The following is a 17412-nucleotide window of genomic DNA, read 5'->3' as shown; positions in this document are numbered from 1 at the left end:
AACATCTGGATTCGTCTCTCTGATGCACCGCACAGAAATCATAAACATACATTCTATAGAATTCATCACATGCTTGTCATAGTAAAAGGGACAGACTATTTCAACATGAACTTTGTTCAAAAAACAGTGCTTAAATTGGTTTTCTAGAAAGTGGAAAGCAAGATAACTGACTTGTGAAAAAAACTTTAGCGCAAAAGCAACTTAATCATCAAGCAAATTCAAGCACTAAGTATACCCTAAAAACAATTCAGTGCTTCAAAAGATGTATCTAGTTCCCTCTATGATTAAGAAGATGAATTAAATTTATCTTTCCATGATACTACGATGGGAAGAAATAAATCTAATGGTTTGTACTATTTGTGTTCCTCTAATAACATTTAATTTAGCAGTGCAGTCGCCTGCTACAAACACACACACTCAGAAACCTGCTTCTGTAGCTCCTTTTTCTCCCACTCTGATCAACAGATGGGATAAGGAGGGAGGTACCCTAAGGCAGTATCCATAACCATTTCTTCCTAATGACAATGGGGCTCCAAAAGAACAAGGACACAAAACTTGGAAAACTTAAAATTTAAGTTTATTTTTATTTCTTATATATTTCTATGGCAGAGGTTGGCAAACTATGGCCTGTGGGCCAAATCTGGTTCACTACCAGTTTTTGCTAAACAAAGTTTTATTGGCACACAGCCATGTTCATTCATTTACATACAATCTATGACTGCTTTTGTGCTACAATGGCAGAGTTGAGTAGTCGCAACAGAGATCCATATAGCCTACGAAGCCTCAAATATTTATTATCTGGTCCTTAGAGAAAAAGTCCGCTGACCCCTGTTCGAAAGTATCAGTGAACTAGGAGACCTCAGCTCACCACAGCTGATCTAACAGAGACAGAGGATGAAACAAATTAGGCCCAATAAACATTCTAAGGCACAGGAGACGAGAGACAACAAGATGGTGATACTTATCTCAACTCTCTTAGAATTCTACTTTCAAGTCAGATAGGTATCCAGGATTCTGGCGCATGCAACCTTTTCAAAGGTATATGAAAGGAGTTTCTAAGAGTAATGTCAATGATATAAAATGTATTTTAAGCTGCTCACTTAAGGTCAGCAGATCAAATCTAACATAATTATCCACACGACGAACTGTATCTTACAACACTTCAAATTTAAAATTACTTAGACATTCACTCACCTGAACAATTGAGTGCACACCAACTGTCTGCATAGCTTGGCTTTCATCATCTGAGGTAATAGCAACAAAACTAAACCCCCGAAAAAGCTGATGTGCATTAGCACTAGGTGGAATGCCAGGTGAATCTGAAAAGAATAATAAATTACTAAGAAAGTAATTGCTTTGAAAGGTAATTAAGGGAAGAATTGTCAACATTATGAGCATTCTCACTTATTCTGGAATTCCACTTCTCAGGTATCCAGTGTTTCCAGGATAACTAAGTAAGGCACTGTATCAGATCTGTCCTGATGGCTTATTGCCATCAAAACTCTAACATCCTAGTCCCTCAGAGCCCAGAAAATTGCTAATTCATTTGAAGAATATACTAAATTAATGAATTACTGGGTTAATATATTCTAAATTAGCACTGTCCCAAAGAATTTCCTGCAGTGATGGAAATTTTCTTTATCTGTGCTGCCCAATACAGTAGCCCCTAGCCACATGTAGCTACTGAGAATTTGAGATGTGGTTAGTGTGACTAAGAAACAAAATTTTTAATTTTAATTAATTTAAATTTAAACAGCCACATATGGCTACTGGCTACCACATTGGACAGTGCAGCCCTAAATAATAACCTAACAATGCTATGGCTCCCGGTTAGGGGGAGATATAAGGTTGATCTGCAGATAATTTAGGAGAAAGGGATTTAGTCCAGTGGTCTCAACACATAATGTCAGAATCTAGAAATCTAAACTGAAGATAAAATTATTATACATGTAAAAGATCAAATTTATATATATATATACACACACACACACACACACACTAGGATGATCACAGTACGTAGTCCTTAAAATGTTTTATGACATGACATGTATTGTTATTCAAATTATTTATGTGGAATCTACTGGCATTAACAAAAACAGAAAAATACTTTCACAATACAGTTAATGCTCACTAAAAAAGAAATAATACAAGTATAATAATATGTTATTCATAAATATAAACATACAATTAGGCATACTAATATTTATAAACATACTATAAAGGCTAAAGGCAAGCAAAAAACAGGTAAATCTACTTAAACATCAACTCCACATAAAGTTCTCTTTTAATATCAGCTTGATATTCTCAGCAATATATATTGTTTAGTGAATTCTACATCAATGTGACAGTATTATACTGAAGACTTCTGCTAAGAGAACCTATCTGGGCAGAATATAATATAGAACTGCTCTATTCTAAGATTTTTCCTCTATCAGGACAAATTGTATTCAGAAAGCAAAGTAAAACATTACCATATATCATCAGTTCTATGCATATCACTGTCTATACATTTGATAAAATTCTGTTCATGTGTTAATCCAAATTTCTAAGGCTGTCTTACAAAAATAAACACCCATCAATGCTTAATATAGATTGTTAGACTTTTGGCTGTAAAGCTTTATAGCAAGGTTTGAATGATACACTCTATGGGAAATACACGCAAGTACATTTTCTATTTATTTGCTTGTCAATGATAAACCTGGGCTCTGATACACCTAAATGAGAGAACATTAGAGTGAAAAACACCATTATGTATAATGCACACACTAATGAATGAAATACAACTTACCATTTCAAAGATCACTTCTCTGATAGTCACTGTTTGTGCAATTTTAGGATAAAGCCTGATACAGGATATGAATCATTTTGAAGTTATCACACCTCACATGAAGTTTAAGTTATGTTTGGGATTTGAACTTTGTAAGTACTTCCAGAATACCATATAATATTAGAATTTTAAAGGGCACTACTTATGCTGTAGTATTTCATGTGAACGTAGCTACAGGTAAATAAACGCACAACCAAATAATTTTTTCACACAAATTGTATGGAAGTTTAAGGTACAACGTAATTTGCTAAAAGATTTAACAAGGATCTTAACTTCTATAAAATGCTATAAAGGATTTACTAATGATCTAGTTATTACAGCAGGGGTAGTGTATGAAGGGAAAAAATGAGGACAGTATATAGAGTTATACTAGATAAGATTTTCTGATTGAACAAGAAAAAAATATATATTGTCTTATATTTGGGTTTTCACGTTTTCTCCTTACCTTTGGGAGTTTTCGCAGTAAACTCAGGATCAAAATAGAAAGTATCTTCAGGCCTGCCAGTTGCAGGTTTAAAAGGTGGATGAATTTCTCTTCTATACAGTTTCTGGAGGAAAAATAAGAGACTTAGACATGTGTTAATTATAAAAAAAATTTCAAGCAAGTTTTCATTCTATACTTACATTCCAGTCTATTGTTGAGAAAAATGAATGTCTTTTAATTTCTTCAACTCCATCTGGTCCTGCGCCTATCAAAAATTGACTAGTTTTGATTAAATGGTAATTTTATTTCAAGGATAAATATATATATTGTTTATTCAGTCTTCACTTTTAACATTTGTCCTACTATTTCATAATCCCACAACAAACACAAATATCCATCTCCCCCCTAGAAAACAAACACCAACAAACACACAAAAGAAACAAATTAATTAAAAATTTTACCTAATCTGTTTGCAGGATTTCGTTTGAAAAGCATTCGTAAAAGACTCTGGGCTTCAGGACTCAAAAACTGTGGCATCCCAAGTTTGGCTCTAAATAATAAATCCATATATTTTATGTTTTGGAGGTATCTGTATTTTATTTTTAAAATAAACTTTTAATTTTAAGATAATTATGGATTCAAAATCAGAAATAATACAGAGAGAGCCTACGTACCCTTTACCCAGTTTCCTCCAGTGGTAACACCTTACAAAACTATAGTGTGATATCACAACCAGGATACTGACATTGACACAATCCACTGATCTCATTCAGATATCTCCAATTTTCACTGCACTTATTTGTGTGTGTGTTTAGTTCTATGCCATCTTTTAAATTGAAGTATAGTTGATTTACAGTATTACATTAGTTTCAGGTGTACAGCATAGTGATTCAGTATTTTTGCAGATTATATTCCATTTTAGGTTATTATAAGATAACAGCCATAATCCCTGTGTTATATTGTATATCCTGTTGCTTACTGATTTTATACATAGTGGTTTGTATCTGTTAATCCCACACCCCTAATTTGTCCCTCGCCCCCCCTTCCATCTCCCCTTCGGTAACCATACGTTTGTCCTCTGTATCTGTGAATGTTTCTGTTTTGCATATACATTCATTTGCATTATTTTTTGACTCCACATGTAAATGATATCATACAGTATTTGTCTTTCTCTGTCTCAGTTATCTCACTTAGCATAATGCCCTCAAGGTCCATCCACATTGCTGTAAATGGCAGAATTTCATTCTGTTTTATGGCTGAGTAATATTCCATTGTGTGTGTGTGTGTGTGTGTGTGTGTGTGTGTGTGTGTGTGTGCGCGCGCGCGTGCGTGCGTATGCCAAATCTCCTTAATCCAATCATCTGTTAATGGGCACTTGGGGTGCTTCCATGTGCTGGCTATTGTAAATTGTGCTGCTATGAACACCGGGGTGCATGTATCTTTCTGAATTAGACTTTTCCCATCAACAGTGTACAAGGGTTCCCCTTTCTCCACATACTCTCCAACATGTGTGCTTTTTTTTTGGCCACACCGCGCACCTTGCGGGATCTTAGTTCCCCAACCAGGGATTGAACCTGGGCCCTCGCAGTGAAAGTACGGAGCCCTAACCACTGGACCGCCAGGGAATTCCCATCCAACACGTGTTATCTGTAGACTTTTTTTTTTTAAAACATCTTTATTGGAGCATAATTCCTTTACAATGTTGTGTTAGTTTCTGCTGTATAACAAAGTAAAAATATGGAATGCTTCACGAATTTGCATGTCATCCTTGTGCAGGGGCCATGCTAATCTTCTCTGTATCATTCCAATTTTAGTTTATGCGCTGCCAAAGCGACCACTATTTGTAGACTTTTTGATGATAGCCATCCTGACAGCTGTGAGGTGAAGTTCTATGCCATTTTATTACATTTCTAAGTTCCTGTATCCACCACCACAGTAAAGGTACTGAACAGTTCAACACCACCAGAAACCCTCAAGTGGCTCCTTTATAACCACACCCAGCTCCCTCCCTCCCCCCCCAATTCCTAACCTCTGGCAACCACTAATGTATTCTCCATTTCTATAATTTTGTCATTTTAAGAATGCCATGTAAATGGAACCATATAGTATGTAACTTTTTTCATGCAGCATAATTCCCTTGAGATTCATCCAAGTTGTTGTATTAATAGTTCATTCCATTTATTTATTTATTTATCTATCTATCTATTATATTATTTATTTGGTTGCACCGGGTCTTAATTGCAGCACGTGGGCTCCTTAGTTGCTGCTCCAGGGCTCCTTAGTTGCAGCAGGTGGGGTCCTTAGTTGCGGCTCATAGGCTCCTTAGTTGTGGCTTGCTGGCTCCTTAGTTGCAGCACATGAACTCTCAGTTGTGGCATGCATGTGAGATCTAGTTCCCTGACCAGCGACTGAACCCGGGCCCCCTCAATTGGAAGCATGGAGTCCTATCCACCGCACCACCAGGGAAGTCCCAATAGTTCATTCATGTTTATTGCTAAGTAGTATTCCATGACAAGGATATTCCACAGATTATCCATTTATCTGTTGAGGGACATTTGGATTGTGTCCAGTTTGGGGCTACTATGAATAAAACTGCTATGAGTATTTGGGTCTAGGTTTTTGTGTGAACACAGAATGTTAGCCCCAAATCTTCTAATGAACTTCTTCATTTTTCAGAATTTGGTAAAAAGCACTACTGTAAAAGTAAGATCATCTGAGTCTTAGTTCTGGGTCTGTTACTAAGAACTTTGTGACCTTGGGAAAGCCAATCCCCTTGAGCCTGTTACCAGTTCTTCATGAGCAAGGGGATTGGATGTTAGATTAATGGCTGCCGAACTGTAGACTTGGAACCCTTTCTCAATAGGAATTTAAGAAATCCAACATTTAAAACATTTAAAAGAACATGTGCTTCACACACCTATTTTTTTCCTCCCGTTCCCTTTAATAGCCCTCCAGGGAAGGGGAGCTGGTGGGAAAGGGGTCTGTGGAACATCTAAGATGTCTGTGGCACACAGTCTGAAAACCACTGGCCTGGATGAGCTTGAAGGTCTGTTTCACTTCTAATATATAATTTTACTCTTTTTCTCAACCTACAAATTAAGGAAACCAATGATCCTGTAAGTATGAAAATAATAACAGAGCTGGAGAAAATGGCTAGCAGAGAAATTTCTATTTCAGAAATAGATCCATTTATTATTCAGTGAGTTGTTATTGAAGCTACTATGTGCTAGACACTGCTTAGGATACGGAGATAAAGACAGCCCCCCCCACAATCAGTGGGGAAGACAGATATAGATAATGCTAGTACATTAAGAGACCAATTCAGAAGGACACATGTAAAGAGTGCTAAGGGAACAGTAGGGAATATCTATTTTAACATGGGAGATTGAAAAAGGCCTTAAATGCAATTTAAAGGTTGAGAATCTATTCGTTTGGCCAGTGTCCCCCAATATTTTACTAAATAATATTAATTTCCCTAGACACTTAGCAACAACAAAAAAATATTTCATGATCCAGTGAGTTTGTGGAATGCTATCTATTATACCCCTTGTTAGAGACATAAAAATAAAATACGTTGCATATAAAAGGCCGATAAATTTAGAGTAATGAAATCAGTATTTTTCTAAACATTTGTTTTTAGCACCTCTTCTTCAGAGAATACCTATTAACATCTTGTAGAATTAGCATTCTGTTGAACGACAGAAACGAGGGGAAACACTGCCGTATTTGGTAACAGGGATATAGCAGAGGTCTTTAAACAGTGGACTAACGGACCAGATTTATTTTCAAGAGGGAACTCCAAGGGAAGTATAGAATGATCTGGAGTAGGAAGCGGTGGTAGGCAGTGAGCAATCTACTTAGAAGCTCGGCCCTATAGTGTGGGTAGGAGATCACCATGGGTAGGAGATCTGAGAACTGTAAGCAGTGCAATGCAGAAGGAAGGCTGGGACAGTGAAATATTTCTGAGAGTCAATTTGGTGAATACCTTTGTATGCAAGAGAGGAAGAAGTCAAGAATGATTTCTAGGTTTCTGGCTTAGGAGATAGGGTACATGGAAAAGCTGTTAATTGGGAATACAAGAAGAGGAACAGAACAGCGAACAAAGATAAATTTAGTTTAAAAATGTTAAGTCATGCAGGTGAGTAAATGGAAATAAAGGTCTGGTGCCTGGTAAATTAAGGTAAGAAAGAGTGATTTGGGAGTAATTAAAATGTTCAATAGTTATTGGAAAGACTGATGTCAGTCAGGAAAGTGAGTCCAGGTGGGGAGAAAAGCATATCAGAGATGGAACACTGGGTAACGAGAACATTTAAAAGGTGGTCAGAAAAAGAACAATTTGGGCATTAAAAATAATGAATGCAATTGGCTGAATCACACTGATTATTAAATCCCATGACTTCGTTATAGTGAAAAAGGAAAAGGAAAAAGCCAAAACTAACATAAAAACCCAACTCATCGGACATCACCCCCACTGGGGCTCATCTTGTTTGAGCCTTATTTCAAGGTAACTAAATAGCCCTAGTTGATGAGGAAAAGCTCATTGTTTTGGAAAATACCAGCTAATAAGTGAAGGAATAACAGTAATAGAAAATACACAATTTAAAATCCCTAATAAAATAACTGTTTCAAGTAATGATTATCAGTGGATGAAACTATTAGATGAAAACCTGACAGGGAACTTTACAATGGAGGGATCAGCTGTAACCATGGGAATTCATCACTTAAAGTGGGGCAACATGGTGCCGTAAGCCTCCTGATGTGATGCAATAGGGTGCAAAAGCACGAGCTATGAAATAATGTTGCCAAAAAAGTTTAACCAAAAACAGGATAAAGTAACAAGTGAAAAAACATCACAAGGAGAATAAAAAAACTTCACACTCCTGGGAAAAGACTAATTATTATGTAACCATGGTAACAAGAGAGGCGCCAGAACCATTCAATTGATCAAAGACAACTTGCCTAGGTGAACAGAGTTTTTTGTTTTTGCAAACCAACGAATCAGCAACTGCTCTTCATCTGTGAAAATTAGCCAACTAAGAATGAACTGACGCCAATAACCACACCTGAGTGCCAAGAGTCCCACCCAAGTAACCATACTTACAGATGATGTCGATTCATTTTAGGCCCTGAAAACCTGCCAATTCTTGAACTCCACCCTTCCCCAAAACCCTATATAAGAACAATGGTCTACTCTGCTTGGAGAGATTCTACTGGACCAGCACCGCTTTCCCTACTATAGTAAGCAATACAATCACCTTTATGCTTTTTGTTTCAGATATTAAGAAGTGGTCTCATCTTTTAACAAGATAAATTCAGAAAGTGAAATTCTATAAAAGTGACATGGTTTCTACAAGTAAATGGCAGGGGAACAACAGGGGTACACTGTTCTAGATGAACAGAAGCTGAAGAAATACAACGAAAGGATATGTGCAGACTTGATTTGGGATACAGTTTTGGAGAAAACCTGAAAAATCTGGTTAAGGATTGGTATTAGATAACTATTACCAGTTTACATAAGAAAATATCCATACATTTTAGCAATGCAAACTGCAGTAGGTGAGAAATGACATGTCTGGAATGCTTAAACTATTTCAGTAAAGAAGAAAAAAAGAAAGGAGGAATAGACAAAGCAAATGTGGCAAAATCTTTATGACTGTTGAATGTGGGTGATTGGTATACGTATGTTCAGTGTATTATTCTATTTTAGCGAATTTACCCTTGAAATTTTTCATAATTAAAAAGAGACAAGCAGGCAGAGAAGGAATGGTCAAGCAAAAGAGACCAAAAGAGGAATGGTTAGAGAGGTGGGAGAAGCAGATGAAAGTAGGAAAAATGAAGGGGGGAGGGGGTGGCCAGCAGTGTCAAACACTCCTCAGAGAGACCTTCCTTAAATGTCTCATCTAAAATGATTCCTGCCCCTGCCCCTTCCCTCAGACTTCAAAAGTACCCTGGTTTATTATCCCCACTGCTCCTATTACTACGGGAAATTATTATATTTATTTGTTTAAATATTAATTCCTTGTCTCCCCCACTAGAATGCAAGCTCAGTGAGACCACAGAAGATCTTGTCACTCTTGTTCACATTGCATCCTAAGTACATATAGAAAGACCTCAATCAGCTGTTGAATGAATTGCGTGAACAAATCATACAAAGAGTCACCTTTCTGACAATCTGCCACTAGTTTAAGCAACCAGGAAATTACTGATGACCATAGTGAGAGAATGGAGCCGCTCAATGGAGCGGTAGAAATGAACGACAAACAGGCTATGGGATAAAAGCAGCCAAAAAAAAAAAAGTAAGAGAAAGCACAGACCACTCTTTAAAGAGGCTTTTTGTTGAAAGAATGCAGGAAGATGCTGCAGAAACTTGAAAGATAGGCCAAGTCGAAGAAATGGTTTGTTTTTCTCAACACTAAAGTGTGTCTATTAGCTGAAAGGAAGGGGCCAGAGTAGATGGAGTGATGAAGGTTCACTGAACATTCATTTGTATAGCAAATATTTTTCAATGTTTTTTATTGTGAAGAATAACATAAAGTGCAAAAAACAAAACCAAACCTCCCAAACCCAAAACCAAAGTACACAGCTCCATGATTGACCACAAAGTGAACAGTCATCTGGCCAAGAAATATAACATTGCCAGAACCCCTCATCCAATGTAACTACTTTCCTGATTTTGCTGCAGGCTTCTGCCATCTAAATAGGGACCCTAAAAACTATGCTTTAGTTTGTCTGCTTTTAAAACTTTATAAATAGGATCATCTGTGTAGTATTCATTCTTTTGTGTCTGAATTGCTTTTGCTCAACATTCTTGTGAGATTTACCCAAGTCATTGTATGTAACTGTGGTTTGTTCATTTTCTTTGCTGTATAGCACACTACACCCACGGGCAAAAGGCTTCAGCCTATTTTTGTATGGCTTTTGAGCTACAAATGGTTTTTACATTTTAAAAGTGCTAGAAGCAAATAATAAAAAATACAAATATGTGACAGAGACTGTGTGTGGCCTACAAAATCTAAAATATTTATAGTCAACCCCTGCTGTATTCCATTGTATGAATATACCACAATTTATTAGTCCATTCTTCTGTTAAGAATCTAGTTTCTACCTTTTGGCTATTATAAATAATGCTGCTATAAATATCTGGGTACTTGTTTCTTGATGTGCAAGTACCTTGATGCATAAAAACTGGGTGCATGCCTAGGAACAGGATTACTGGATGAGGTTATACATGTATTTGACTTTAGAAGAAATGCCAAAAACTGCTTTCCAAAGAGGTTATATGAGTATTTACATTCCTTCCAGCTATGTATGAAAGCTGCCACTGCTCCACAGCCCGTCAGCACTTTGTACTGTCAGTCTTTGTACCCTTAGCTACTCTGGCGGGTATGTAGTTGTAGCTCACTGTGGTTTTAATTTGCATTTTCTGATTAATGAGGGCAAGCATCTTTTAATAAGCTTATTGGCCATAGGATATCCTCTTTTGTGAAGTCCCTACGTCTCTTCATGTTTCTACTGGGCTGTCTTTTTCTTATTGATTGACTGGAGTCCTTGACATCTTCTGGAAACAAGTCCTTTGTTGGTTATATGTTATAAATTTCTTCTATTTTTTCAATGGAATATTTTGATGAGAAGTTATTAATTTTAATGTAGTAATAATTTATCAATCTTTTCCTTTATGGCTCATGCTTTTTGTGTTGAAAGACTACTTTTTCTACACCAAGGTCATGAAGATTCCTCCTATATTCTCTTCTAGAATCTTTCTTCCCTTTTCCCATATATATGTTAAAAAAAAAAAATATATATATATATATATATGTAATATACTTGGAAATGATTTGTGTATGGTGTGAGGTAGTTTTATCTTTTTCTGTTTGAATATCATTTTTTCCAGCATGATTTACTAAAAAAGGTGCTATTTCCCTACTGCTCTGCAATTTCCAATGGTTGTAAATCGAGTGTCCATATATGTATAGGTCTGCTACTGGCCTCTCGAGTCCATTGCACAATTCTATTTTCTATACTTGTTTTAATGCCATATTGTCCTAATTATAGTTATAGCAAGGCTTGATACTTGGTAAAGCAAGTCCTCCTATCTTGATATTCTTCAGGAGTGTTTTAGCTATTCTTGGTCCTTTGTATTATCATATAAGAACCAGTTTATTAAGTTCCACACAAAAAATTGTTAGGATTTAAATATGATTTGCATTGAAACTACAGTTATGCTGTCCAATATGGTAGCCACTAGTCACATACAGCCACTGAGTACTTGAAATGTGGCTAGCTCAAACTGTAAGTGTAAAACCTGCAGTGAGTTTCAAATAAAAAAAATAATGTATCATGTCTCGATCATTTTTTAATGCTGATCACATGTTGAAATGATAATATCTTGGATATACTGGGTTAAATAAAATATATTACAGTTAATTTTAGTTGTTTCTTTTTACTTTTTTAATGTTGCTACTAGAAAATTTAAAATTATGTATGGGGTTCACATTATATTTTTTTATTGGATAACACACATCCTTTATAACACTTGGGTCTGTCATAATGTGAATATTGGAAGGTACAACCTTCCAAGTTACTTTGGTCTTTTAAAATTTCCTAGCATTTTCTAAGTTCTCTGCATAAAGTTCTTGCATAACTTCTGCTAGATTTATCCCTAGGTTTGATTTTTTTTTACTATTGTAAACAGTATCTTTTTAAAAAAATTCCATTTTCTGTTGCTAGTATACAGACATGAAATAGATTTTATTTATTGACCCTTTATCCAGCAACTTTGCCAAGCTCTCATTAATTCCAAGGATTTATATGAAGATTTGGATTTTCTATGGACACAATCATGTTAACTAAATAATGACAATTTTTTTTTGGCCGCGCCGTGGGGCTTGCGGGATCTTAGTTCCCTGACCAAGGATCGAACCCAGGCCCCTGGCAGTGGAAGCGTGGAGTCCTAACCACTGGACCACCAGGGAATTCCCAATAATGACAATTTTATTTCTGCTTTTTAAACCTTAAGCTGCACTTCTTTTGGATGCCTTACTTTACTTGCTAGTACCTCCAGGACAACGTAAACAGAAGTAGAATAATGGGCATCTTTTTCATATTCCAAATCTCAAACGTAAACCTTTCAGTAGTAACATGAAGATAATTATGAGTATTCTAGATCTATGGGGTTTGCTCATATTTAAACCACGTAATATTGATGTCATAATATCAATGAATTTCTTAGTTATTTCTTATACTATAGCTAACACTCTAAAAATCTCATTTTTTAGTTTGAAGCATTTATTTTTAAATCTCATCAAAACACATCCACTAGGGAGTACTTACTTAAGAATCATAGTCATTGTTTCTTTTCGATCTTTTCCTTGGAAAGGTAGTGTACCAGTGAGCATCTCAAACTATAAAAAGGCGAAATAATCAGAGGTATTAGTCAGTAGGTATAAAATCTGAAGGCTAGAAGATAAAAAAGCATCATCTTAATTACAACCACATCTTCTAAAATTGCTATACAATAAAACAAGTGATTTATATTTCTACTATATTCACTAGTGAACTTCAAAAACAAAAAAACAAACAAAAAAACACCCCAAACCTTACCATTAACACACCGAAAGACCACCAGTCCGCACTCTGAGTATGACCTCGACGATTAACTACTTCTGGAGCCATGTATTCCACAGTTCCACAAAAAGAATACGCTTTCTTTTCATGGTCAATAGACTCTTTACTTAGGCCAAAATCTGCCAAAATAAATATCAAGTTCATAAATATCCTACAATAATTTGCACACGTAAAGTTTAAACTTTGAGTTCCAAAGTTTACATTAATAGTTCCAATATTTACATTAATTATTTAAAAATTCTAATTCAAGTTTTTAACACAATGTGTTACTTAATATTTATACCATGATCAACCTTAAAGGAAATTAATTATATAGAGTAGGAGAGACTATTTTAACAAAATGAGGATTTTTACCTGTTAACTTGATGTGACCTTCTTCATCAAGAAGTATGCTGAAAGAAAACAAAGTTAGAAAATCTTTTCAAACCATTAAAGAGAGATTTTTCGAAGTTAAAACTGAAATTACTCTGTTAAGTATCAGATCATCACATTCATTCCAAAATATTGCTTTAGACTCTGAATAAAAAGGCGAAGGTAAAGGAGGAGAAAAATTATTTTTTTGGACACACATACATAACGAATCCCAAAGGCAAAGCCTTATAACTTGTATTAATGAGCCAGGGACACTTGAGAACTATGAGGAAAGGAACCAAGACCTATATTCTAAGTTGCTCTTAGTGCCTTTCTGCAGAGGTGGCCTAACTAAACTCCCTAGTGCTTGCACAATAGACAGAGGTCTGGATAGTTAAGTCAAAAGTGTTAGAGCTGTCATTTTAAAGGCATCTGACTCAATCATTCTTTACTAGCTTTTTTTCTTTTTCTTTCTTTCTTTTTTTTTTTTTTTTGGCTGTGCTGCGCAGTTTGCGGGATCTTAGTTCCCCAACCAGGGACTGAATCCAGGCCCCGGCAGTGAAAGCGATGAGTCCTAACCACTGGACCGCCAGGGAATTCCTTCCTAGCTTTTTTTCTGACACAACTTACACAATCCTCTTCTCCTCAACCCACCTTCCTCATACTCCTTGTTCTTCTTTGACCCATCACTACATTGTATATATTATCCAGTGTTTTCTCTCTTTTTCAGTAAACTGAGAGCTCCTTGAGACGTTGACCTTATTCATCTTGCAGCTCACTGTTTGGTAGAGCACAGATAAAGAAGAAATGTATATTGCATGAATGGGGCCAGTCTACAAAGAGCTGATAGAGCATTCCAAAGAGTTGGGATTTCTTCTTAAGGGCAATGAAGATCATAAAAGGTTTACATGAATGGAAGGTAAAGATAATCAGATCTGCAATTTTAGAAAACAATTTAGAAGGAAAAATAAAGAATAGTGTGCTCTTAGGTATGACTTATGATAAAGAACAACAACTGGAGAAGACACTCAAGTTTCTGGCTTTAGCAGATACTTGAGTGGAGAGTAAGGTCGTTAATTAAGGAGCTATAGAAAGGAGTAAGTACTAAGCTGTTAAGCCAGTTACTGCATTTCTGGATGGGTATTTGAGTATACTGACTTGAAAGGTCAAGTAATAAGGTCAACTATTTCACTCATATTCAAAACTATTCCATAATATAGGCATTTCCTTACTTTTAATACATTTAATTCCTTTTAATTCCTTACTTTATTTCCTTACTTTTAATTCTTTTAATTAACTAAAAAAATGTGCAAGCCAAATTTTGTTATAATAAAATTTTACTATGTCAAAAATACTACCAACCTTCCTATATCATCAGTTCAACTATGATTACAATAATGTTTACCAGTGAGGGTAATTCAGTAGGGACACAGTGTTCAAGTCTCTTTCACTACAAAGGACTTGTTATGAAAAAAATATTGATCTTGATTATGCTTGACTAGAAAGCAGACCAACACATTTAGGGAATATAAAGGGAATTATTAGGTATGGTGGGAATCATCCTCCCTTCTGTCTAATCAATACCTGGAAGACAGTTCTAAAAACAAAACAAAACAAACCTCAAATCATTCTTGGTAATTTCGAAAAAATTAAAAAAGAAAACATGGCTAAAAGGGAATTACTTATACTTCCTATAGCAAGTGCATTCTAAGATAACCATGCCCGTCCTTTATCTTTGAAAGAAAAAGTCAACTGTATTACTCTCAATAAGCAAAGTTCCCTTTCAATTATTAATAATTATTTTTAGCCATATTTATTGTAACAGAGTTCTAGTTTAAAAGGATCTGGAAAACCCCTTATAGTGCGTAAAACAATTGGTCTAAAAATTTAAATTTCTCCTAAGCTCTACATGATGATATCACTTGGATCATTTAACAATTAAATGTTATTTCAGTTTAATAGTGTAGTCTAGACATTTACGTGAAAAATCTCACTATAAGCAATCTTACCCACATTAGATCTTATTTGATCTTTGAGACAGGATCCATGCTTTATATATAATTTTAAAACCAACATTAATACAATGGTCTACAATAAATGCATTCAATTAAATGATATAAAACACAAACACATTTTTATTATGAATGTTTAATCTTATGTTCACAGTAAATTTTTCTTCTAAGGGCTATATGCTTGAATATTCATTCTCACTAGGAATTATATTTTATGTTGTGATAGTCAGAAATTGGGAAAATGATGAGAAAAACTCAGTCATTATCTGGGGAATAAAATCAGAACCATATGAAACTTATCCGAAAACAAAATACCTGAAAAAAACCGTAAAATATGAAAGTATAACAATTTCTAAATGATCACTTAACAGGATTCCAAAGGAGTATTTCCTTTGTTTCCTATTGTAATATATAATTTAAATTTTGCATGTAACATTTTAAGGTAAGTAATATCCAAATTCTTGATAAAGATGATAGTTACACAACTCTGAATATACTAAAAAACATCGACTTGTTTACTTTAGTTTTAATAGCTGGATATTAATATATCATATAGGTCCAAAGATCAGGACACAAAGATTTATGTACAGTATTTATTTAATAAAGTTTAAAACAAATGAAACCTATATTGTTTAAGAATGCATACTTAGGTGGTAGAACTATTTTTTTTAATTAAAAAAAATTTTTTTAGTATAATTAAAGGTTACTTTCCATTTACAGCTCTTCCCCAATATTGGCTATATTCCCTGTGTTGTACAATACATCCTTGAGCTTAACTTACACCCAATACTTTGTACCTTACCGCTTCCCCACCTCTATATTCCTGCCCCACCCCCCAGCAGCCACTAATTTTGTTCTTTTTTATGGCTGAGAAATATTCCATTGTATATTTGTAACACATCTTTATCCATTCATCTGTTGGTGGACAGCTGGGTTGCTTCCACATCTTGGCAATTGTAAGTAATGCTGCTATGAACATTGGGGTATGTGGACTATATCTCAAAAAAGCTATTTTTAAAAATTCTTGATAGAACAAGGCTCTTGTTTATATCCTTAAAAAAGGAGAAAAGAAAACCTTTCTTTCTCAAAGTGGTAGATAGTAAACACTAACAAATTAAAACACAGAAGTGTGTACAATTTAAATAATATTAGCTTCTTGATAACCACTACTATAAAAGTAAAGGGAAATTTGCTTAACTCTCATTAAAAATTTGAAATCATGTGGAGAAGAAAATTTTCAATAAATGGTATTTGGAGGAAACAATTAGCTCCATGCCATCCCTCATACCAAAAAATTTCTAGATGGAGTTAAAAGTAAAAAAAAAAAAGAAAGAAACCATAAAATTAGAAGAAAAAAATCTTATCATGAGAATTGGAAAAGCCCTTCGAAGAATAAAAGTCACAGAAGAAACCACAAAAGGAAAGACTGGTAGATCTGAGGGAAAAATACTTGTGTAGGTTAAAATAACACAAAATTAAAAAATAGGGACTTCCCTGGTGGCGCAGTGGTTAAGAATCTGCCTGCCAATGCAGGGGACATGGGTTCAATCCCTGGTCCAGGAAGATCCCACATGCCGCGAAGCAACTAAGTCTGTGTGCCACAACTACTGAGCCTGCGCTGTAGAGCCTGTGAGCCACAACTACTGAGCCCGAGTGCCACAACTACTGAAGCCCACACGCCTAGAGCCTGTGCTCCACAACAAAGACAAGCCACTGAGATGAGAAGCCCGCACACCGCAACGAAGAGTAGCTCCCACTTGCCACAACTAGGGAAGGCCTGCGTGCAGCAACGAAGACCCAACACAGCCATACATACATACATACATACATACATAATAAAATAATAAAATTAAAAGATAAACTAGAAAAGTGTATTTGCAACATATGTCAAATGGTTAAATTCTTAATCTGTATAGAAAGGTCTCTTACAAAACAATGGGAAAAAAACAACACCCCAAAAGAAAAATGAGTGAAGGCCATGAACAGAAAAATCACACAAAAATACAACTGCCAATAAAGCTATAAGCATAGATTTCCACTTCATTAAAAATCAAAGAATGCAAATGAAAACAAGGGTAACGTTAACAGGTATTTTGATTAACAGATATTTAAAAGTATGAGCACATAAAGGGTTAGCAGAAATGTGAAGCATAGGCATTCTAATCCAGTGTTTG

At 35.3% G+C, this 17412-nt stretch overlaps 1 protein-coding gene and 1 non-coding gene across 3 annotated transcripts in view; both read right to left on the bottom strand.

The window, feature by feature from the left end:
• The window catches only part of RPS6KA3 (ribosomal protein S6 kinase A3), a 110202-nt gene that overhangs the window by 21875 nt on the left and 70915 nt on the right, over positions 1–17412 (bottom strand). For both annotated transcript variants that reach the window (XM_060002221.1, XM_060002222.1), the window contains exons 8-14: positions 13230–13267; positions 12852–12994; positions 12582–12652; positions 3713–3801; positions 3452–3516; positions 3273–3375; positions 1195–1319 (exon numbers count right to left, since the gene is read on the bottom strand). In XM_060002221.1, coding sequence (XP_059858204.1) covers positions 1195–1319; positions 3273–3375; positions 3452–3516; positions 3713–3801; positions 12582–12652; positions 12852–12994; positions 13230–13267 — 634 coding nt within the window. The remainder of the gene's footprint in view (positions 1–1194; positions 1320–3272; positions 3376–3451; positions 3517–3712; positions 3802–12581; positions 12653–12851; positions 12995–13229; positions 13268–17412) is intronic.
• Positions 4983–5085, bottom strand: LOC132419111 (U6 spliceosomal RNA). The gene has a single exon (XR_009518120.1). It is a non-coding gene; the product is annotated as a U6 spliceosomal RNA (small nuclear RNA).

Source organism: Delphinus delphis, chromosome X (assembly GCF_949987515.2).
Source record: "Delphinus delphis chromosome X, mDelDel1.2, whole genome shotgun sequence".
Classification (NCBI taxonomy): Eukaryota; Metazoa; Chordata; class Mammalia; order Artiodactyla; family Delphinidae; genus Delphinus; species Delphinus delphis.
This window is presented reverse-complemented; position numbering and strand designations above follow the sequence as displayed.